This window comes from Triturus cristatus, chromosome 2_1 (assembly GCF_964204655.1).
Source record: "Triturus cristatus chromosome 2_1, aTriCri1.1, whole genome shotgun sequence".
Taxonomy (NCBI): Eukaryota; Metazoa; Chordata; class Amphibia; order Caudata; family Salamandridae; genus Triturus; species Triturus cristatus.
The window spans coordinates 1,105,545,342-1,105,568,838 of NC_140581.1; the positions used below are offsets into that span (position 1 = coordinate 1,105,545,342).

The 23,497-nt window shown below is 43.6% G+C and overlaps 1 protein-coding gene across 1 annotated transcript in view; it reads left to right on the forward strand.

Moving 5' to 3' along the window:
* Positions 1-23,497, forward strand: part of ELP1 (elongator acetyltransferase complex subunit 1) — a 754,242-nt gene that overhangs the window by 150,600 nt on the left and 580,145 nt on the right. The window contains exons 9-12 of the mRNA XM_085636502.1: positions 7,810-7,933; positions 16,285-16,378; positions 18,424-18,654; positions 20,539-20,709. Of these exons, the coding sequence (XP_085492628.1) occupies positions 7,810-7,933; positions 16,285-16,378; positions 18,424-18,654; positions 20,539-20,709 (620 nt within the window). The remainder of the gene's footprint in view (positions 1-7,809; positions 7,934-16,284; positions 16,379-18,423; positions 18,655-20,538; positions 20,710-23,497) is intronic.

Consider the following 23,497-nt stretch of genomic DNA (forward strand, 5'->3'; position numbering starts at 1 on the left):
CCCCCGACTAAAGCTGTTGTCCGAGTTCCCACAGTTAGGAGTTTGCGGCTCCGTGTCCACGTTTAGAAGCGTTTCAGAGGGCCTGACCCGGCTTAACACCACATAATCTTACCAGACTCCAGATCAGCGCCCCCCAGTGTGTCCCTGGGAGTCAGAGTCAGAATGTGGAGGAGAGCGTCTCTGCTGGTGCCAGTCTTCAGTATCATCGGCAGCCGAGAACCCTTTCTTCACCTTCTTTTCGACTGTGCGCCAACCTTCCAGCCAGTCCCAGGCACCCTCCGGCCGAGTGAAAAAACACGATTTCCCATTGGCTTCCACTCTCAGCTTGGCGGGGAACATCATTGCATATTTAACCTCTTGGTCATGGAGGGCCCATTTCACCTCCAGGAAGCTACGATGCTGTTTCTGCACTCGCAAAGTAAAGTCTGGAAAGAACATGATCTTACTGTTCTTGTGGGTCAGCGGCGGGGCCGCTCTCGACGTTTGAAGAATGACATCACGGTCTCGTAAGTTAAATACCCACGCAAGGAGTGGTCTAGGGGGCGCACCCGGCTTTGGTCGGCCTCCCGGCACACAGTGAGCTCTTTCAATTGTAAAACATTTGGAGAGTCCTTTGTTGCGCCGAATTCTACCTTCATAATCGTCCAACTGTAGGGCCATCGCCTCGTGGGAAGAGCGCAATTCAGTGATTTGTCGCTTGAGGAGGGTGGTGTCAGTGACCAGTTCCTTTGCGGTGCTCTCCACTGTACCCACTCGCTCCGCAATTTTCTGCACGTCTTCCCGAATCAGTGCCACATCCGTGGCCACCGTGTCGATCCTCACCTCGAGGGAGGTCCTTATCGCCGTGATTGCTTCGAGGAGATCTTTGTTATTGGGTTCCGTCACGGCGCTTTGGGTCGCCGACTCCACACGGTCTTCCTTCTGCTGTTTTTACCAAGCAAATTTCTCCAGTTTGGTCTGGGCCATCGTCGGGTTGTTGCGTCCAGTCGCCATGATCCTTATCCCAATGGCACCACTCGGCATCTGGGCACGCCCGCTACTCCCCGCCACCTGCAGTGAAGACTACCTTCCAGCCTGCCGGTTTTCGCTGGGAGCGCCCCAAACAGAGGGGTATATTACTGGACGCGCTGCACTGATACCGTTGCAGTAGATCCCACGTACACCAGGCTTGCAACGGTAGAGGACCGGGGAAGGGTTAGATCTCTTCCCCCAGGGTAAGCCAGACATTGTCCACGCCACTTCTCTTACCGTCACTTTCGTAGGTCAAGCCAGCAGGTGGAGGGGGTTAGGAGTCCCGCGAAGCCACTTGGCTATATCGCCTCAACGAGGTGCTTAGAGTACAGCAATGATGCTATCCAGCCACTGTCCCCGTAGCACTCCGGCAGCCAAATTCCCTACTCTGCGGGGATTCAAGCATTCTGTATGCTGCCAGGGTCTCACCAGTAGCACTCTCTAGTCTACAATATACTAGCGATGACCAGCAGTCCAAGGGCCCCCACTCTGGGTCTTCACGGTCGGTTATGGGACCGTATATAGGTCACAACAGACTCTGCTCAGGTCTGGTGCCGCCAAAATTCACCCTGTGGTCTTTAGGCTACCTGCCACAACCCCCACTAATCCAGTTCTTGGGGTCGCAGGGCCGCACCTGGACCCGCGCACGTGCGGCGCTATCGGCCTGTGCATTTTTTCACTACGGGGGCCGCCGCAGCAATCACTCGGCCCCCGTCACTTTTGAGGCCACAAGTAGGGTCCCTGCCACGAATGCCGGTGTCCGGGTGGAGCGCCGTGTGCCAACGGGCGCCTCCTGGCAATCTTCTGGGGCTCCGTCAGGGTAGACCGCAGCCGCGGCCACGTGTAGTGCGCGCCTGGGGTGCCGCCGCACCTCCCTCGGCAGGACAGCAGGCGAGGACCCGGCCTGCAGAGCACTCACCGGGTTACGCCTCCGATCGGTCCCAAACTCGGCATTCAAAATGGCGGACACCACCGCACTGCAAGGAGGGCACCGGGGCGGCAGTCGGGCCAGTGGGAGTCAAGGATGACAGGATGTTTTGGGAGTGGCGCCCCGGAGCTAAGCTACCAAGCGGCCATTCCCGTTGGCGGTTAGCCACGCTCCCCACTTGGATATTCTTGGCTCCTTCTGGCAGGACTATTTTCAGCCAGAGAATCAACCAACTGCTCGTCAAAGACATAGTCAATTAATCTCATCTTCAAGGCATATTGATCTCCAAGATTGTAAAGGTATTCATGTGTGATAATGTGGCTGAGATCCAGAAGCTTGATGCTCACGTCAAGGATATTGTGCGGAAGTCGTCCATGGAGGCTGAGCGGTTGGTCGCTGGCAAACTTAAGAAAGACTTCTACATCCAAAATGAGAAGGTGCATTTGAACAAACGGGAGGAGCTAGTCACCAAAATTGATAACATTCTTGACCCTTTGTAATTGTCTCACTGGCCAAATAAAAGATAAAAGCTAATGAGATTTAAGTGTGTCTATGCTGTTGAGGTACACACGTCGGCCAAAGAATGTTGTCAATATTATTCCCCATTTTTTCCATTGTCCACTGTCTAACTTTCGCTGAAAAGGGCAGTAGGGTGGGTGTTTTCAGACAAGACATACTAAAATGTATGCTCTTTTGAAGTCTGATGCAATGAACAGAAAGTTTATAGCCAATTAAGTTGCTACATGTTTAATTATTTTTACAGTGTTCCCCTTTATTCGATTTCTGGGCAAAGTTTCATGAATGAATGCAATGCAATTCTGTCTTTGAAATGTGAAGAAGAAATAAAGAAAAGTTTTTTCTGTTTTTACTTTATAATTAAAAATTAGATAACATGTTTTCTTTAAAAGCAAATAAATTGAAGGGTCAGGAGCGGAGGGACCGCTGTGATTCATAGGACGAGTCAAAACTGACCATCTAATGCAGCCTTGTCTACCCTCCCCCCCCCCCCCCAATCAAACGAAGAAGCGAAGAAGCTGTTGACATAGCTGGGTAAAAAAAACATAGGGCGTCTAATGAGAACGTTCATAATGAGGTAGATGAACTTTGGTATGATTAGCATTTCAATCAAAATTAGCGAAACGACCCCACATCAGTTGTCGTTCTGTAACTTCACATGGTAAATCTGCACTGACCCCAACCAGCCCAGTCCAAGTGGGACCAGGAGGTTTGCATTTTTACAACCTCCAATCTGGATATGTGTTTTATAGACTGTAATTCTTCATGCTGATTTTTAGGTCTCGCCTGGCGTAGGCTGCGCAGACATGCGCGGTCTCGCCTGGCATAGGCTGCACAGACGTGCGCAGTCTCGCTGGCGAGATTTAATGATTTAGGGTAGATTTCACTAGCGGAGTTTAAGCCCCGCCCCTCTTTTCCATTGGCTGGCGTCACCGTTTATGGTAAACGGTGGCCAGCCATTGGAAAAGAGCTTCCAGTGACGTATACTTTTCTCTTTTAGAGCCGTCCCAGTTGGACTGGCTGCCCTGACTTACTGCTGGCGTAAAAGGTTTGTTATCTTTATGGGGCCAAACACATGGCCCCATAAAGATAAGAAACCTTTTAGCAGGCGAGGCCTAGGACGGCAGAAAAAGGGAACAAGCATTTGCAATGCAATAGGTCTCGCATTTATACGAGTTTGAGCTATTGGCATTGTAAATGACAGTGCCTTTTATTTATGTTTTAAAAAAAACAAACTTAAATAAAAAGCATTGTCATTTACAATGCCAATAGCTCAAACTCGTATAAATGCGAGACCTATTGCATTGCAAATGCTTGTTTTTATACCTTGCGCAATAATTTTACTTTAAGTTTCGGTTTCAATTCTCCGTTGCCGATCTGGGTAATAAAGCTTTCTAGTTTGGGATGTTTCAAACGTGCTGGGTCCATATGCACAACGTGTTCATGTAGATGCATAACTCAGCCTCCAATTTAACGTGTGTTGTTAATAAAAACGTTGTGGTGCTGTGTGGTCTCCTGTGGCATGTTCACTAATGTGATACAACAGTGCGCCCTGAGCGTCACATTAACAATGGGATAATCTGACGCGTGACACAAAAAGTAGCTGAAAGCGGGCACACATTGTTCATGCTTCATTAGGCATGCCCTGTGCCTGAGAGTGCTGCGTTACAGGCAGCATTTTTTTACCTCCTCCATCTCATGCTAACGTCGCCGATAGAAGTACAGACAGCAGCAGAATGTTCTCTGGGTCGTCTCTCAGGTGAGCATTGAGAACTCCTCGTCCTTAAGCGCGGAGCGCTTTTGAGGATAGCGCAATTTAAGAACTTTAATTTAACAAGGAGCTTTCGATTCTTAGTGTAGACAAAGTTCCCGTTTGAGAGTTCTGGACACAAAACTGGCGTGAAGTTCTGAGGCATTGGGTGTGGGCGGCCTGATGAGACGTTCGAGGGCGCCACATGTGGTAGCAGGGCTCTGTGTTTTGTTAATTGTAATGGCGGATTTAAGGGGGAAGAAAAGTGAGTTTTCTCTGCATGCATAATAAACAGGCCAATGAGCGTCTGTTGGCTGCTGACGGGGGTGTGTGTGGGGGGGTGGAGGGGTGGTGTTTTGTAGCTGAGGGGTGGTGTTTTGTAGCTGAGAGGAAGGGGTCACATCAAAGCGGCCGTGCGGCCCGCGAAAGTGAAAGCATACGAGTGCTTTCAGGCCTCCAAATGGTGCGCGCGCCCGGCCGACGCACATGCACTGTATTTGGAGGCCTGAAAAGCCACTGTTTGCACTTCCAAAACTCGCTTACTATAAGTCTCGCCAGAGCAGCGCTAAAGCGCTGTCTCAGGCGAGACCTAAAAAGAACCATCATGTGTGGCCGCGCGTGCTTGTTGACTTGGGTATGTAGAGGTCCAGGGTAACCATAATCTTAAGTCTCTCTGGGATAGGCTGCGATTTCAAATCTTGTGTTCAAATATCAGTCTGACACCCCACGGAACCTGTGCTGCCTTGTGAACCTTGTTCTGATTGTCGGGCTGGTAGATGAAAACAGTGCATAACCGTCCGTCCCGCAGCAGTGCCGGGTGGATGGAGATGCCGGAGGGCAAGGTCCAGGAGGTCTCCTGCAGGGTGCAGCCTCGAAGAGCACTACTCTCCGTCCCCATCGCCCAGAAGAGCTTGCTGCGGTACAAGGTGTTGCCACCACTATCAACAGGAAACGCTGGACCCCAGGAGAGCAACTTCAGCCGATCAGCCTGGGGGCGTGTCTGATGGTGATGGCCATGTCAGTTGTGGACAAAACTCTTCAATGTGGCTGCAGCGCATGGGGGGAGGTTCATTATCCAGCGTTAGCGTAGGGGCGTGGTCTCTACATGTCGGCTGCCATATTAAATGTGGGCAAAAACCTTACTTGAAAGAGGACGCTAGAAAGCTTCTTCCTCATACAACAACTAAAATTTACAGTTATCAGTACGTATTTTGTTCGCAGTTTATCAACTCATTTGTTATTGGGGTAGGCAAAAAAGGTAAACCACCAAGATTTATAATAAGTGACGGCGTGATAAATACATTAGGTCTGCAGTTGGCCAATAATTTTTCTTACTGATTTCAAATTAACATTTTATGAAAACCGGATACCCTTAAAGATCCTAAGACTGTTTTAGTAACATTTACATATTTAAACTGAATTTCTGCTCACAGCTACGTTGCTGTTACATTTTTAAGATGGCCACTTGCTCGCGACACCCTGTAGAGCCACCGTCACTCAGTGTAATGTTCAGCAGTTTACAAACGCCTCTGCACCGTCGTAGAATGGTGACGTTCAAGACTCAATCCAACGTGCCCATTGACGACTCGAAGTGGAACTAGTGAGTGTAGCAGGGGATACGAGACTCTTGTAGTCGAGGAAACTTTATGCTCTGCGGTTCTTAAAGAGGCAGATATGGCTGTGGATATCACCCTTCTCTTCAAAGCTAGTGTCAAAACAGTGAAGACAAGAAACAAGGCCCTGGGAGTAGCCCTGGACAACAGCAGTAAAGATGAACTCTTCAGGAAGAGCCGCCCTCGAGGGAACTTCAATGTTCAAGCCAAGGAGGTGGTGAGTGATTTGACAAGATGCATACTTGAGTTTGATTGATAACAAGGTTCCCCCCCCCCCACCCCATAATATATTATTTGTTTTTACTATTGAGCATTTGTAAAGACTTTGAGCTCTCTTAACAGCCTAAATGTAGTCTCACGGCTAGACTGCCGACTTTGGAGCTGGGAAACCAAGCTTGGAGCCTCGGGGTCTACTTCACATCCTGTGATTCTGGGCAAATCACTTAATCTCCCCGTGCCTACCAAAACAAGCATTTGCAATGCAATAGGTCTCGCATTTACGCAAGTTTGAGCTATTGGCATTGTAAATGACAATGCCTTTTTTAAGTTTTGGTTTTTCAAACATACATATAAGGCATTGTCATGGCATTGTCATGTACAATGGCAATAGCTTAAACTCGCGTAAATGCGAGACCTAGTGCATTGCAAATGCTTGTTTAACTGTTGGACCTATTAGTCAGTTCTGGAAATAATTTGTATAGTCCCATTTGCCACCTACCTAAAATCCCGGTCCTACTTAATTGAAACTAGTGAAGTTCAATTACACACAGCAGCAGTTTCATCAAAATGTTTCTGTTGGGAACCAGGTTTGTGGCAAGGTGGATATCAGTGCAAGCCAGTGCAGCCGGGTGGAGGACATTCATCTGTGGCACTGGACAAAGGTAACGAGCTGGGTTAATTGGGCGAGGCTGTGATGGGGTCAAGAGCAGCCTTCATCTCCTTAATATCAGGCTGATCACGTAAGTTTGCTGCCTTGCGGCCATGTCTAAGGGGCCCACCTTGCACCAGTCTTTTGCTTTGGCAGAAGGCAAGTAGCCTCGGATTCTCTGTAGTTTTGGTAGCAGCCTGTTGGGACTCCTAACCAATGTGGACAGTTTTGAGGTATAGCTGGCCGATGAGAGTAGACAAGTCTCCTAGTGAGAACAGCTGGGAGCTGCAGCAGTTGGTGATCCACAGCATCACCATAATAGAGACTGCATGCTCTTTGATCATCTGTTTATAGGAGTGGATGGCTACATTATGGATATGGGGTGATTCAGTGAAACTGAGCTTGCGAAGAGCCCTGTGACTTCATTATATATTACTCTTGACATGTTCTTAGTCCCTTGTAGAATAGAGACGTCATTTTTTTTCTGTGTTGTTTGTCTGATTGCACGTCTGACTTCACATTCCACTTTGTTCTTTTCTTTGCCTCTTCAGCTTACCTAGAGACTTCTGTAGCTGTTTTACCAGCCTCATGTTTTTCAGAACATTCATAATAAAAAATACATTTGTATTTGCTTACAAGAGCTTTTGGGCAGCCCTCTATATCTAATGGTATGTCCAGGAGTCATTTGCATTTTGCTACCACCAAACGCAGCGAACAGCATGGAACAGTGGGTCAGCCCTTTTAACTGTTGACTGTGTTGCAGTGTGAGTGACATCTTTTTGCCTGATCACATATGCACAGCCGCCTGAAAAGGATTGCGCTTCAGTGCCAGTGTTAGTGTGCCTGAGCTGCTGTGCCACTCCTTTATTTAGTTTTTTTTTTATATCGTTTCCACATTTTTTAGCATATTGCATATATTTGCACAAAGAATGAATTCGTAAAACTATAGCAAGCTTCCGAAGGACAAAACTATTGGCTTTACCTATGCTTGGTTTCTGATACTACGATCATTTCAAAGAGTATACAGAGCCCACCAAGCACTATGTCCTCCGTAAGTGGGAGCTGAGAAATAGGTTTGATCCTTTTTCTAACAGTTATTTATTTTTGTTTTTTTGTGCACAAGGCCTTCTGGCAGCCTCCTTGCATCCACACAGAGTAAGCCCAACAAGCACAACGTGGTGTTCATGGAAAAGAATGGGCTTCTACATGGAGAGTTTACACTTCCCTTTCAGAAAGGGCAAGTAAAGGTATGTGGAGGATCATTGAGAAGACATTGTGGGCATGCTATATTGTTTTATCAGTCTGCTTTTTATCAATTATGATGTAGTTTCTGGTCAAATAATACATTGCCTGAATGCTTGTTTTGTTGAAAGAGTAAAATCTCTATTTTTTGTTTCACTAAGTTTAATTAGCTTCCAGTTTAAGTTAAAATCCACATTTTCTGCCATTATTCTTGCAAAAAATCCTCTTTCAATTATATTTTGTTTTAGGTTCACAATTTGATAAAATGACTGTTCATCATTTAGTTGGTAATCAACCTAAGTTGCACCTTCAGGGAAAAAGAGACGTTGGTGCACAGGGAGCAGAGAATTGTTAGACCTGTTGGTCTTGATAGACCATATTTATAGGTCATGATATACCATATTTATAGGTCTTGACTGTATGGGTCAATTTGAACATGAAAACGACAAAGCCTTTTGAAATCCTATGTAGAATACAGTGCTTTCATGTAAGCTGAGTTGTCATGTCATTTTTGTACAGTACTAAATAAAAGTATTTTGTCGTGGTCAGTCATTTGCATTACTTACTTATGCACACTTATCATTTAATGCGGAACACTTGTGATTAGGTCCCAATCCACCCGTGTTTAAATCTGCTCTGATTTTTTATGCTGCATTTTATTTTAACTGTATATGCCTGCTGCTATGGCTTGTTTTTATATGGGTAATTTTATGTGCAATAACCTCATACGTTTTTTATCGATTTGAACTACACAGTCCCCTGTGAACCTTTGCTGTCTTGTATTCAGATCCATTATTGTATATGGAGAAAGTACTTTCCATGCGCCTTTTCACAGTTTTAAGGACATACCTAAACGTCACTGTGTATTTAGATTGCATATTTTTTTCACCAGTGTCACTTAGATGAACTGTTCGATGGAACGTTTAAGGATTTTATCTATTTCTTTTATGGTGCAAACCCGAAAAAAAGTACTTTTGATGATGTATTACTTATACTAAGCTACTGCAGAGCAGTTTTGCAAATACTACTTGCAAATTGTTGCAACATGTGTGTCTCTTTTGCATTTCACTACAAATGGAACAGCGATTTATTGTTGTGACAGAGCCAGTCAAAAGACCAGTGTCATCACAGATATAAGAATCCTCTCAGGCAGCATTCTTGTGAATGTACTTTAGACTGAACCTAATTGGGAGGTGCTTATCTGAAGCATAAAATTAGTATGAACGTTATTTTGTTTACAACACATTAGGTGTTTGGATGAACGTTTTCTGCTTAGCTCGGTAAAGATGTGCCACCCAGCACTATACGTTTTGTTCCTCTAGTCTGCCTTGTGTTTTTCGCCTGGTGTATGCCACAATCAGAAAGTACACTGTAGGGTCCCAGCATGTTTTTTCTGGGTTTTTTGTCAGCAGAGACTAACTATGCTGACAAAGGGCCACCCTAAGGGAACTCTCAGTCTAGGTGTGAATGACTAGTGCCCTTCCACCCTAGCCTGTAATAGTCCAGGAAGGAAGATTTTTTTTCACCTTCCGGGAGACTGCTGACTGGCTCTGTTCTATAAATGTAATTTCAGTGTTCCGTAACGGACGTTCATTGCATACCTTCTTATGGGAAGTGTTGATGGCATGTATGTAGTGTACAGAGGCCCAGACAAATAGCAAGCTTGCTCCATTTTAGCATTTTTATCGGTCGTCTCTGTCACCTTGATTACAAGAATAGTTGAGCCACAGTCGGGCCCAGATAGCTGGGGCTTGCCTCATGCTGGGCCTGTAAGAATACCCGGGTGCTAATGTGGGATGAGAAAAACCAGGAAGTGGTCTTGGATGGTGCAAGGAAGGCAGATACTCTGTGGAAGTGAAGCTATAGAGACGCATAGCTGTTGACTAAGTCTGATTGTTGTTAGATGGTCCCTTGCAGGAGGAAAATAAAGAGTAGCCCCCTGATGAAGGGGCATGTGGAATAAATCAGCTTGTTTAGGACCATAGAACTACCGCAGGATTTAAGCCTGTTTTAATGAGAAAGGACTTTTGGCCTAGTCTTCACAGTTCACTGCATACCAGAATATAGTGCTGGGAGTAGGCTGGAGGCAAGCTGCCTGCTTATAAGAACAATTTGGTTCACAGAACACCAGAGAGCAAATAACACTATTGAAAATATGGCCAAGAGTCCTGGTAGACAGAACCTGCCATTAAAAGGAATGATATAGCAAGATACTTGCTTTTTGATGTTTCTCGCTTCAAGGGGATCCGGCTTTGTGAATGCGTCTTTTCTAACTAAAGGACCAATACGTCTTGAAGACCATAGGAAAGGGAAAAAAAGAACCTTCCTTCAAATATATGTTTGCACCCCCACTTACCAAACATTCACCTCCGCTATCGTACCCCAGATGGAACATGTGCTAGTAATGGTTGTGCACAATTCAGGATATCAAAGGTAAAGTTTGCAGGATATGCACAGATCGAAAGGAGAGCTTGCAGGCGACCCATAGAGAAATATACCAGCTGGCAGGAATGGTTCTCAGACTAGCATAATGTATAATTGGACAACCAACCAAGAACTACTGTGGGGCTAGGTGGAGCTCTTCAAGTCCTTATGATAAATGTGTTCAAAACATTAATGTTACATAGAACTATAGAACCTAGCAGCTGTAGACATGATTAGATTGTTTTTCGGTCCCAGAAATAGCTAACTCCCTCTCACATTTTGTGTGCATCATCTTTCTACCTACCTATAGATAAATCATATTTGTGTTTGACGTTAAAACACTAATAAGACATTGATGTTATTTTGATTTACTGTTTATTAGATTATCGCAGTTTCTAATCTCCTACCTCTCCCTAGAATAAGCCATGATTACTTGTTTGCTCTGCCTAGAAACAGTCGAATTGATAAATAATTACCGATATGGAGAGCTTATGGATTGGTGGCCCTGGCACCTATGTGGTAAATGACAGTAACCACAAAGGATGCTGCGCAGGACCCACTGACTGCCCGGGATCCCCAGTGTAGAATTCTGAAACAAGCAGGTCCATGGCAGAAGCCATTGCAATGCTACCTAGTGTCAGGCAGGAGCTATATCTGGATCTAGTCTGGCACATGGAGAAGATTCAGAGATGAGTATTCTGCAGGAACATAAAGTATCAACACGAAAAATCTTTTGTGAACAGAAGTTGCTTTTTTTGGCAATGAGGGAGCTACCCCTTTCTCCTGTTTCAGAGTTTCCAGAGATAACAGCAGTTGGGAAAAGGATTATCCATTATCCATACATTTTTTAGGTCCAGCAGAATTAGCATGACCCATATGATGCTAGGTATTTTAGGAAAAGTTCCAAATGTACTTATTTACATTAACACCAAAAACACTTATCTAAATTTTGTCTAACAACCTAGTTTTGGTAAAACAATGCAGAAAATGTATAAGAAAGACAATTACAAATGTGATACATATTTTAAAGGTGCTCTTACAGTCACGCTCAGCAGATGCTTTACTCCAAATAAAAAGTACTTAACCACACTCAGTAGTCCTTCCCATTTCCCATGAGGTGAGTTGGTCTGTGAAGCAAAATCAATTGAATTCTTCTTTATACAAATGGTAAGCCAGGATTACTTTGTGTGGTTTATACTTTGTTATTCCCACATCAGCAGTCTTTTCCATCATGTCTGTATTTTCCGCATCAGTTTTCCTTGATAACCCTCAACCTTTGTGCCAAATAATAACCAAACGATTAATTAGGTATCCTACATATTTTTTTACTCCAATGTTTCCATTGTTGGGGATGGTGGAGTTCTGATGTTGTAAGAAAACTTATATTTTGACAAGTGTCTTCCATTTTTTTTTTTTAAAACAAAGATCCTATCCTGATATGAATGCAGTGAAATGAGAGAAGTCCTGAGCGGGTGAAGTTGACACTCATATTCTTGCATTTAGATCTCCTGGCAAGATTATTGAGACATTTGGGTGTATTTGTGTATTATTGTTAATTTAGCCACATTCACAGAACTGTTTAGGGAAACCAATAAGCCTTTCCGTAGGTGACTTGCCTTTTAAAAAGAGTGGCAAGCTTTAAATTGGAAGGAAACACAAAAAAAGCATTCTAGTAAGTCATTAAAAATCTGTGCCCTCCTTTCAGACGTTCCCTGCTTCTTGTAGCTCTAATATGGAATGCCATATAATTATTAGTTTACTATTTTTAAGGAACCACATTTCTGGGAAACAAAGTATCTAGGTTAATGTTACAATATTGCATAACATATGTCTCATATATGTTACAAAACAGATGAGATTTCTTTCAGGAAAGTAGCTAGGTTCCCGTTCCAAGTCCATAATTAAGTCCAAGAAATCAACTATAGATTCCATCTATGCTGACTTTGATTTCAATTTAGACACCTGTATCTCTCACATTGTCACGGTATTTAAATTAAATGTAATTTAATCAGTTTGTAGAGTGCATGGTTACACCACCGGTGTGTCCCAGTGCAAAAACAGACTCACTAAAAAGGAAGATAGGCCAGTTCCGCTGATAGGACCTAAGAATTCGTGGAGCTCTAATATGCTGAGAATAACCAAGTTTTCAGATGTTTTAGAAATCTGGTTTCGCAAGGCTCAGTTCTTAGATACTCCGGTAGCGTGTTCCATGTTTAATCAGCAAGTTATCTGAATTAGCGTGCCCCCATCCTTGCCTTGTTGATTCTAGGTACAATTACCAACGCCCTGCCTTTAGATCTTAGGTTCCGGCTAGGTGTATATTGAGTTATTAGAGGATGTAGATGTTGTGGCCTTTTTTTTTACCGAATTTGATGGCAATAGCACATTGCTTTGAATACGATTCTTTTTTCAACCGGCAACCAGTGCAGATCTGCCAGTGCTTTCTTTGTGGACTATCATTGATATATAATGCAAAGTGGTCAATGCAGGTGCACCATTTCAAGGATGATTCTATAGCATATAGAACGTCTTCGTAAAGTTTGACTCAAAGACCTTACACCACGCATTTTAAATCCCATATTTTTGGAGTAATATAGTTAAATTCTCAAGAGATGTTCAGTTCTCATTGGTTCAGTCTTACACCTACAGGCAATTTGTTCTTAGTTTAGTGAGCTAGTTTATAGTAGAGGATCTACAAGAGAAGATCGGTCAACATCAAGCCCCCAGGGCCAAAGTCCAACCAACTGGTGGAAGCATTTGCGTAACCAAAGACACACGTGAAAGTAAACGGCTTCTGCTAAAGGCACTCAGAATAAAGAAAAGAGGGGGCAGGCACACGGAGGGTCCATCAGTCGCATCACAGAGGGCAGCGCTAAGAAAGAAACTGTGGGAACACAAAAAAGCCCACATAGAGAGGGAATGGCTGAAAGTCTTCTCACTGCTTAAGCAGGAGAATCCAGCAGGGTTATGGAGACATATAAATCAGCTGAACAGAGGGGTCCTAAGAGAAAATGGAGCAGCAGAGCAAGACTGGCTGCCCCACATGAAGCAATTCTATTCAATAGCTTCTTCACATAGAGCCAGCTCTGAAGAGACCACCTGCGGGGCAGGACAACCTCAACACTCCAGGGCAAAGCCAGAAGTAACGTATTCTAGCGCTAGCACCACCTTCATGGGCCAGGAAGCACAGGCCGAGGTGCATTGCACACCATCAGTCCAGATAAACCCTCAAATGATCATTAAGAAGATGAAGAACGACGGGGCCCCCGGGCCAAATGGGCTACCAGCACCGGTCTTCAAAAAGGCCCCCGACTTTTGGGCAACAACATTAACCCCTCTCTGCAATCACATTTTCGCAACTGCCAAAACCCCTGATTCTTGGAGGGGCTCCATACTGGTCCCTATTTCTAAAAACTGAGACCGTTTGAAGCCTTCTAATTATAGGCTAATTGCCCTGCTTGATTTGGAAGCCAAGGCTTATGCCTGCCTCCTACTTCAGGATCTTGAGACTTGGATGGAGGAAAGAAACATCATCCCCTTCCACCAGACAGGATTCAGGTCACAATCATCGACCATGGATAATGTACTGGCGCTAGCGCATCTATCAGCCCAGGCAGCAAGGATGGCAAAGCCCCAACTTTTCTGCTGCTTCATTGACTATAACACAGCCTTCGACAAAGTTGTACGCAGAAAACTATGGTGGAAAATAGAAAAACGGGGCATCCCGCCAAACCTTTTGAAGGCAATTAGATCGCTATACGAGGACACTTGGGTACGGGTCAAAACAAGTGCTAGCACAGTGTCCCCCAAAATAGCAACGTCCAATGGGTTAAAACAAGGTTGCGTGCTGGCCCCCAACCTTTTGAACCTGTATACGGCGGACTTGGGGGACACCCTGAAAGGAGCCAGCCTGGTGGCACCAAGGCTAGAAAAGCATGAGGTTGCCGGTGCTACAATATGCCGATGACACTAAATTACTCAACTAAGCATCTGGATTTTAGGAAGGCCCTGAAAACATGGCTATTTACGCTTTAAAGACCAGTTGCACCTCCCAACTCAGGCCAATGATGGACATCACATAATAGTGCCAGGACACATTCGGGTAGCAGTCGCGCTCTATAAGTGCCAATAACATTTACAATAACACTGCCATAATGGATCACACGAAGGTGGGCCTCCAAAGAGCCCTAAACGCACTGAACAGTTATAACAACGACAACAACCTGACAGTTAACCAGGGGAAGACCAAGGTTGTCATCTTCAGGAGCTACCATCTGAAAAAGAAAGTACAGTGGCAAATAGGAAATCAGCTAATTAACACAGCGGTGTCATATAATTACCTAGGGGTTTTGCTTACGGAGCGAGCCAAGTCGAATGCCTACCTGAATCAACAGCAATCTAAGGCTAAAAAGATCCCACACCTGCTAAAGCAACTAAGCCTACATCTGGTAAGCCCTTTGGCCTGACCAATATTGTCTGTTTTAAAGGCGAAATTGCTGCCGACTATTAGCTATGGTCACCTGGTCTTCCCTGGCTCACTGGACGCCCTCCTTAACTCAGCCCAGGCATATAAATCTATTCTCCTCATTCCTAGGTCAGAGAGGATCTCAAGACTAATATTGGAGCTAGGCTTGGCAAGGCCAGACCTGACGTTCCAGGGGGAGATCATAAAGTTATATCTAAGGATTTTAAAGGCCCCAGCAAATTCTCTAAGACAACAATTGAGATCCATCTTTGAGGGGCCTCTCTCGGCCTGGCACGCCAGCCTTGGCAAAGCTCTCACCACGCTGAAGATCGAGGAAGAGAGCATCCCGCGGATGGAAATCCCATTGAACGCCTTGAAAAAAGCCATAAATAGACAAGTGCACAACATATCTTTTGATTTCGACTACAAATCTCTCCGCTCGAGCACCCTTTTAGACCCACTGAATAATTCCTATATGGTGGGTAAAGCACACCCCTACCTAAGTGAGGCCATCACACCACAAGCCCGAAGTAAGATTCTTTTTATGAGACTAAGCACATTAGGAATTGCTGACTTTAACCCCGCATGGGCCCGCTGGGGGGAAACTCCAAATTGCAGACTGTGCTCCTACAGGATGGAATCTTGGTTGCACCTCCTATGCTGCTGTCCCAAACTCAATAACGAACGTCGGTGACTTCTGCGCCCAGTTTGTATCACCAACAGCATAAAGTCCTGCAGTGAAGCGTCAGCCTTGTGCTTTTCTGCAGCAACCACGATGACACTAGCAAGACTGGGGAAATTTACGCACCAGATTAGGATCTCCCTAAAGGCTGCCAATGAACACAATCAAACCCTGGAATCAATCACACAAAATCCAGGGGAAGAAGGCAGCCACGCCCCCAAAAAGTAATGAGGCGCTTACCCCATTTCATCCGCCTAATCAAGAGTGCACCATTTTATGTGCTTTAACCGAAGTGCCTTGGCGAACGGCTTTTAGAATGGATTAGCAAATTGTTTTTAGCGACTACTGAGGGCCACCGGTTGATCGAGCGGGCCTGGGGAAGGTTGGGGGAACACCACAACTCCCAAATACAACCTGAAGCTTTTACTAATTTTAGTCTTGTTGATGGTTTTTCCTTTTACTGTAAAGATCTTAATTAATTGTACAGTTAATAAATACATACAAATAATAGTGAGCTAGTAAATAAAAAAATAACTGTAACCATGCCTACTTGAAAATAGATCTACAAGAGCACCAGAGACATGATATGAGAGCCTGTCCAGGATGGGGTTAGTGTGCGAGTGGTTAAGATACATGTACTGTGTTGGGAAGGTGCTTTATTTTCTTGAATATTGCAGCAAGGAGACTGGAAAGGAACATAAAAACCAGTTGCATTTGTATATGCATGTTTGTACACAGCTGGGCAATTATAGACCAATATCTCTCTTTTTTTTGCATCTTAACAGGTCAATGAGCTTCTTTGGAATTCAGATTCCACAGTGTTGGCTCTCTGGGTGGAAGACTTGGAGAAGGAAGATGCCACTAAACCTAACACATATGGTAAAACGTAATTTTGCATTTTTTTAATGTGCTTCATTCCATGTACGTTTTTAACCAAAAATGTGCATTCAGCCAATAGGGGATAATTAGTTTGAAGGGTTAAGTGGGAAGTATATGTTTGCTTTCATATCAGACTGGTTAGGCATGTGCCATTTGTTTCCTCTGGAGTACCCTGTGCAGGATCGGAGTATAGTGAGATGAGACTTGTGGTGGCTTAAAAACAAGCATCCCTTAGTCTGTTCCTATGGTCAGGGCAGGTATTCCATAATATGCTCTTGGTTAGTTCATTCAACTTGGAAGCTCCTTCAGCCAATTAGGCACTTGTAGCTGGTCTGAGTCCTCTTTGCTAGAGCTAATCAAAGGGTATGGGCACTTAGTGCTTCCCCTTTGTATAGGTGCGGCAGTGGATTTGCCCTTGGCCACATCCTTTTATAATTGATGCTTCCTTTCAGACCGGAAGTAGATCTGATGAAACCGGGCAAATTAGCAGACAATAACAAGGTGTTTATTCCTTCCCTTGAGAGTAAGAACTGGACATGGAACACTGTGGGTGGTTTTGGTGAAAAAGGCAAGCAGTGCAGGGACATGGAGGATACAGGTAGATCGCTAGGTCAATGCTTATGCGATATATCTTAGCTGCCCACCTTCTTGGGGTTATGCATTCTCTGGCGTATCCCTTACCGTGTGCACCTTAGTCATACTAAGCACACATCTTCGACACTATATGTGAAGTGGGTTCTTTTGAGTGATGGCCAACTACATGGATTTTTCTTTCCCAGTTTGGGTGCAGTTAAAAAGTCATTTACCCCAAGACTATATAATAGGCTGTCAGAAATCTTTAGTCACATAATGGCCTGGGCCTGCAAGGGGGTTGCACTCTCCAATGCTAAAAGGACTACTTCTTTGGATAGATCACAGCTATGCCGGTGAAGAAGTCAATTACCAAATCTTGTTGAGTACCTTCCAGGTGACTTGAGATATGAATCTCCATGACAGAAAACATACTTCGTATGTCCAGAAAAGGTTGAATTCAGGAGCCAACACCATGTGCTTTTGACTATACTCTCCCCAGCATCCTGTTCCTGTTCCAAAATAGTGCAGTGTCATACCAGATAGGAGAACAAATGTAGATTCCTCATCAGGATATCTGCTATTGGTCATTCACTTTACGGTTATTATGAGTTGACCGGTAACTGAGTTATCAATCCTGCCGGTATGCACACTTTATCCCATGTTATTTTTCCATGTGAACATTTTGCCTTCTGTACTGCCACACCTAATTAAAGAGCGCACAGTTGGAGGTGGCTAAATTGCCCGTGGGGATGGGAGCAGGGGCATGAAGGCGCTCGCCCGTTAAAGAATGAAATGAAAAAAATACAGCAATCATTGGGGGACAAACACCAGTGTGGAGAGTGTGTCGGTGTTTGCTCACCAATGAAATTCCTGCAAATCAATTCTGATTGCTGTCTCCACCCCATTTACTGCAGCAATAAAATATTGGCATAAAAGTGCTTTTTTTTACTAGGTGCTTTCCCGTACCTGGAAAAACTGAACCGTGCATGGTGGTACCTCTGGGAACTCAGCATAAATCAGCATAAATCAGAAATAACACCGAAGTATCATGTCTTTGATGTCCGTTGTCTGCCGACTGCTCCTAGTACAATCCTAACAAAATTCTAGGAGCATATGTATTAATTGGCACTGTAAAAGAATAGAAGTCTTGTCACTGCTTACTAGCGGTCACGTTTTGTTGTACTTTGGTTTTCAGATGGTCATCACATCAAGTTTTAAAATTGTACATAATCATTGGTGTGGTACTTTATTTGCTATCAAGTCTCCCGTTGTCCTGCAATTCCTAAAGCGGAGAGTGAAAATTGCCCAACAAACATGATGTGTTATGATTAACCACTGATTTTGTCATGCACCTTCTGCCCTGGTTATGGAGTGGTGTTGACAGACATATTTAGCTGTCTTGCATTTTTCTTTCTCAGCCCACTTTGTTTCACAACCCTTCTAAATTTGTTTCTCTACTTTTTATATTACAGTTCAGCTCTGGACAGTTGGAAACTACCACTGGTACCTAAAGCAGAGTCTCCATTTTGGCTGTGACGAGTTTAGCAAGATTGTGTCCCTAGTGTGGGATCTCGAGAGCCCATACCGACTGCACATTATGTGTCAAGGTTGGCGATACATGTGCTATGAGTGGCACTGGAGTACTGACCGAAGCGCTGGTGAAGACCCTGGTGACCTGGCACTTGTGGCCGTCATTGATGGAGGTAATGATTCTCCCATGACTTCACTAACTAAAGTCATTAGGTAATGTAACAAACAAGACAAACACATTTTAAGGCTGCAGCTGTAAGTCTGCTTTGGAGAATATGAACATCTGTATTGTGAACAGCAGTTAAAGAGAAACTAAATTAATTGAACCTTTACTTTGACGATTTTTCTCCTGGTCCTCAGTACCCCTCTTCTCTACATTGATCTCTGTTTAGTGTGGTCAGTGTTTTGGGGGGTGAAACATCTGAGAAGGTAGTGGGAGACCATGCTGTGTTTGCTGAACATCAATTTGCCACCTGTGCGATTTGTGTATCACTTATGAGGCGAGAACACTTGTCATATGCAAATCATTTAGTGTCAAGCAGCACTTTAATACTATGCATGTAGCAAGCAGCCAATGACACTAAAGGACAGGGGATTATCTGGCATGCATATATTCTTTTATGTATTTTAAAGCATTCATGTTCATGCAAATTCCACACAGTTAAAACCTTGCTGTGTGGATTTCTAGTTGTTTGGATGTTGTGGTTTTGGTATATATTTTTTATGAGGTTGAGACCTTTCATTCTGACCTTGCCTCGAGCATGGTACCCAACTCCAAGACCTGAAGGTTGATAAAAGCCCGAAAGTGGGTCCATGCCCTGCATTGTCCCATTTATATACCTTTTAGATCTGTTGGTGATATATATACACGTATGCTAAAGATTTAGGAAGTGATCAAGCCACAGAAATCTAGTGGCTAGCTCTAAGGTGCCACATTAAAAATTTGGGGTGGTTTCTCTGCCCCAGAAGATGCTAGCACCTTCTGTTTTGTTGCCTTAGTTTTAGATGCTTCATTTTACTACCTGTTTATTAAGTTATTTTACTTTCCGTAAGTAAAGCGCTGACTGTGCAATAATATTATTGAGTGTTGTTTACTATGTTACTTTGTACCTGAGTTTCTAGCCTCCCTCTCAAAACTTTCCCCACACTTCCTAGAATAATACTTGCCTGCTTTTCCCCATTACGCTCAGAGCATCCAGCACCCAAAAACTTGTTTATGCAGTTAAAGGGCAATACCCACACATGATACTGCCTAGTAACCACAAACCGCCCAAGGGTCACAAGAAAAAGCCTCCTAATTCCCCTACCCTGTTTTTGGAAGATAAGCACCCGTAGGAAAACTTCAAATGAAAAATGATCTGCGATCAGAAGAAAACTATTGACTCACATATATCTCAATAACCTAACCAAACACTTAATCTGAATGGTGGATAAGCTGCATAAAAAGTATCTTGATTTTCTCTGCCACAAACCTTGTGATTTTTTTAAATGGATAACAGTTTGAAATCTAAGGGCCTGATTTACACAGGTCACTTACACTGTGGGGTAAGTTTACTACTTTCGAGTATTCACAAACTGCATTTTGTTGTAACATACACTTTTGTAGTAACTTGCACTTTTGTAGTAAGTCCAGCACTACACATGGCTAACCACTGGCACTGCAACATCCTCTCACAAAAAGTGATAGAGATAGGGATTTACTACTAATGTTTACATTAATAGGAAAAGTGTACTTTACCTCAAAAGTGCAGATTGTGAGGAGTAGTGTGTAGTAAGTTTTGTAGTACTACAAAACATACTACAGTACAGTTTGTGAGTCAGTTCCTGTATTTTTAATGTAACAAACATGTGTTTTGGGAATTTTAAACAAGGCTTGCTTGGGGCTAATAGACTTTGTAAAATAGTTTTTCTTGTGCAAACTGTCCTATGAACTGCCTCCTTTAATATATATTGCAGCTTTCATTTTGCAGGTCTTCTTTGAAATTTGGTAAGTTTAAGGCACCCATATAATTGTGTTTTTTCCTGTTTGTTGCTTGCTCTCGCTTTGGCTGTAAAAGAGACCGTTTTGGTGACAGCCTTTCAGCGGTCAGTTGTTCCTCCTCCAATGTGCGCCTTTCAAATCCAGCTTCATCATCCCATCAACCAGATCACTTTCCACCCAGACCCCAAAAGGAGCAACGATTTTGCACTACTTGAAGCAAAAAACAAGCTTTATGTTTACAGATTTGGCAAGTATTGTTTTGTTATCTTTATAATTACATTTTGTCAAGTGAAATCACATACTTCTGTTGTGTATTATTTTTACAAACATACAAGCAATTGTAACAGTCATACATGTGCAATACCCTCTGTAAAGCAAACATTACTGTCCTCCGGTCCCCCCCCACCCCAACTTCATTTTTAATTTTGTGACTGATATCTTGTTTCTCCTTTCTCTTTTTCTTTCATTTCTTTTAACATCACCAATACAAAATAATTTTTCAAAAAGTATATATTCCCACATTTTCCCCCTAATTGCAGGATTCTACCTTGCCATATATGATTTTGAGACATACCATTTAACCCCTTTGCAGAATGGCACAAAGAGCTGCCTTGGCATCATTTCTGACCATCAGCGTGCAGAATATCTAGGTGATGAAAACGTTGGCCATCTGCATTATTTTTCTGCTTTGAACTTGTTAGGAAAAGGGAAAATACAATAGGATATTGTTAATTGAACATAGAAGGTTATACCCACTGCTTGCCTGACTATATCTGAGGGCATTATTACATTGCAACATGACATCAGAATGGCATTTATGACGTTTACCTCATGCACAAATATACATAAGGTAGATACCATGGGTCTTTTTCACAAAGCTGTGTTGGAGTACATAAAAGGCACTGTTTTATGTACTCCAAAATACAATCACCAGACCTCTAGCTGGATATCTTCGCCTCTGCCTCACCTATCTTTTCTGTACGGAGATCTCCACACTATTAGTTAATGTGGGAGGGAAAAGTGGAGTGGTTGGAAACATAGAATAATTACGACAAAATGGTTGGGGTTAAGGGAAATTGAAGAATAAGTATAGGGAGGGACATGCTAATACAAAAGTAACACCTACATAATATTAGGACAATAGCAATTCGCAAAATATACATTTATATCTAGTACAATAGTACTTCTGACAAAATAGGCTCAAATGTACTCTGTCCCAGCCTAGTTCCAATTCAAGCACCACACATGCAGCCACTGGTACTTCAACGCACTCCCTTAGAAATCAACGGGGGCAGAGAACTACGTTGACAGATAAGGAAGCATATGACATAAATTCAATTAAGTAATATTTCAGCAAAACTTTATTTAAGTTAATTAAATTTTTTTAATACCTTTGATTACAATATTTAATGCCATTTTTAATACAAATAATATGTTAATAACGTGTACTGCAAATGATTATTTATAAACAATTAAAATAAATATAATAATATCTAACTTGCAAGAATGTGACACTTTCAACGAAAATAACGGTGTAAGAGGTGGAAAAGGTCAAAGTTAAATTTGATTTAACAAAATTAATGAAAATATAATCATAGATTAAGTTTTGAATAGACATGCATCACAGGCTAATACGGCATACATAACTGCTTAGGGTTCTTTCAGGCTTTTACGAACTCCAGCCAGACTATGCCTCATTGTAACAGCAAGAGACTTCTTGTGCACAGGTTCAGCTGTGGGAAAAGTGACCCAGACCTCCTGAGAGCGGTGGAGCGTGTCCCTCTGGTTGGTGAGGGAGCAAGGGAGAAGAGCGAAGAAGGGAGCTGGAGACCATGAAACCCTGGACCTGGTGACCCCACAGGTGACCCTGAAGTAGATGTACGTCGTCCTGGATAGCAGGAAGTCTCGCTGGGAGCTCAGACGGATGGCAATAAGGAAACCAGGGAGGTGACTGTGTGGTGAGGCTGCTGGAGAGTGCAGTGTGTCCTCCGCCCCATTGCTTGTGAAGAAAAGGACTGGTGGCTTGCTAATGAGGCGTGTCTTCCTCCCATCCCCAATATATTAAGTGTGGCATGACTGAACGTGCGACTGATGGGAAGGAATAGGTAGATTAGAGACGTCACGCCTAGAGAAATCTCTGAATGAAGGCGGACAGACAGATCTGAGTGAAAGGAAGATCATTTTGCCCAATGCCTCCTGCAGATGGTAGGGACGGAGGGGTGAGCTGCTGCTGTTTGAGGTATCGACTAATTCCGTCCAGAGACTACTGTGCACCTTGAACCTAGAGATCTTACCTCCCAGCAGAATAGGCACATAAAGGAATTGTAAGAGCTGAAGGGAGACATTTAATAGGAGGCCAACCCCCAACAAACCCTTCCCCAACAGAGGATAGGATTGGTCAATAGACAAATCGGGAATCTGGATTTGATTAATCCAGTCAAAATGGCTTTGAGCAGGGGAAAAAGCCACAGAGGTGCAATCCTGGCAATGTGAGACCCGAGACACATGGGAAAACAGACAGATTGGGGAATAAGGGGAAACCCCAAACACACCTAACCCCTGACTGGGGTTTAATACTTCTGAAAGAAGGCACTTATCACCTCAAGAATCTCTCCCGTCCCTTTCATCTTTTGCAAAGGCATCCGGGTTGTGAAGAACTTCCTGACAGAATAATAGACTGAGGGGCTGGGTCTCATCCCTCAAACTAACATTGCTTGACACAACTGCGTTGTTAGCGAAAGTGCTCATGCCCCCTGCTGAACCTAAATACATGTCTCACGTAGGGTGAAACTCTTGTATAATAGCAAAAGACAATCCCATAAAAGTGATACAGCAACTAGAAATCGACAAAAAAGCCAAACCTACCATGGCAGGAGAACAGCCCCCTCGATGAGGAGAAGACTGTAATGAATAAGACAATGTAGAAGTAGCAGCACATAACAGACACCATGCTGATTCTGCAGTTGATTGGAAGTGCGCTGAAAAAGGGGAATCAGGCTTAATCCTACGTAGACAAGATCTGAAAAATTATGTAC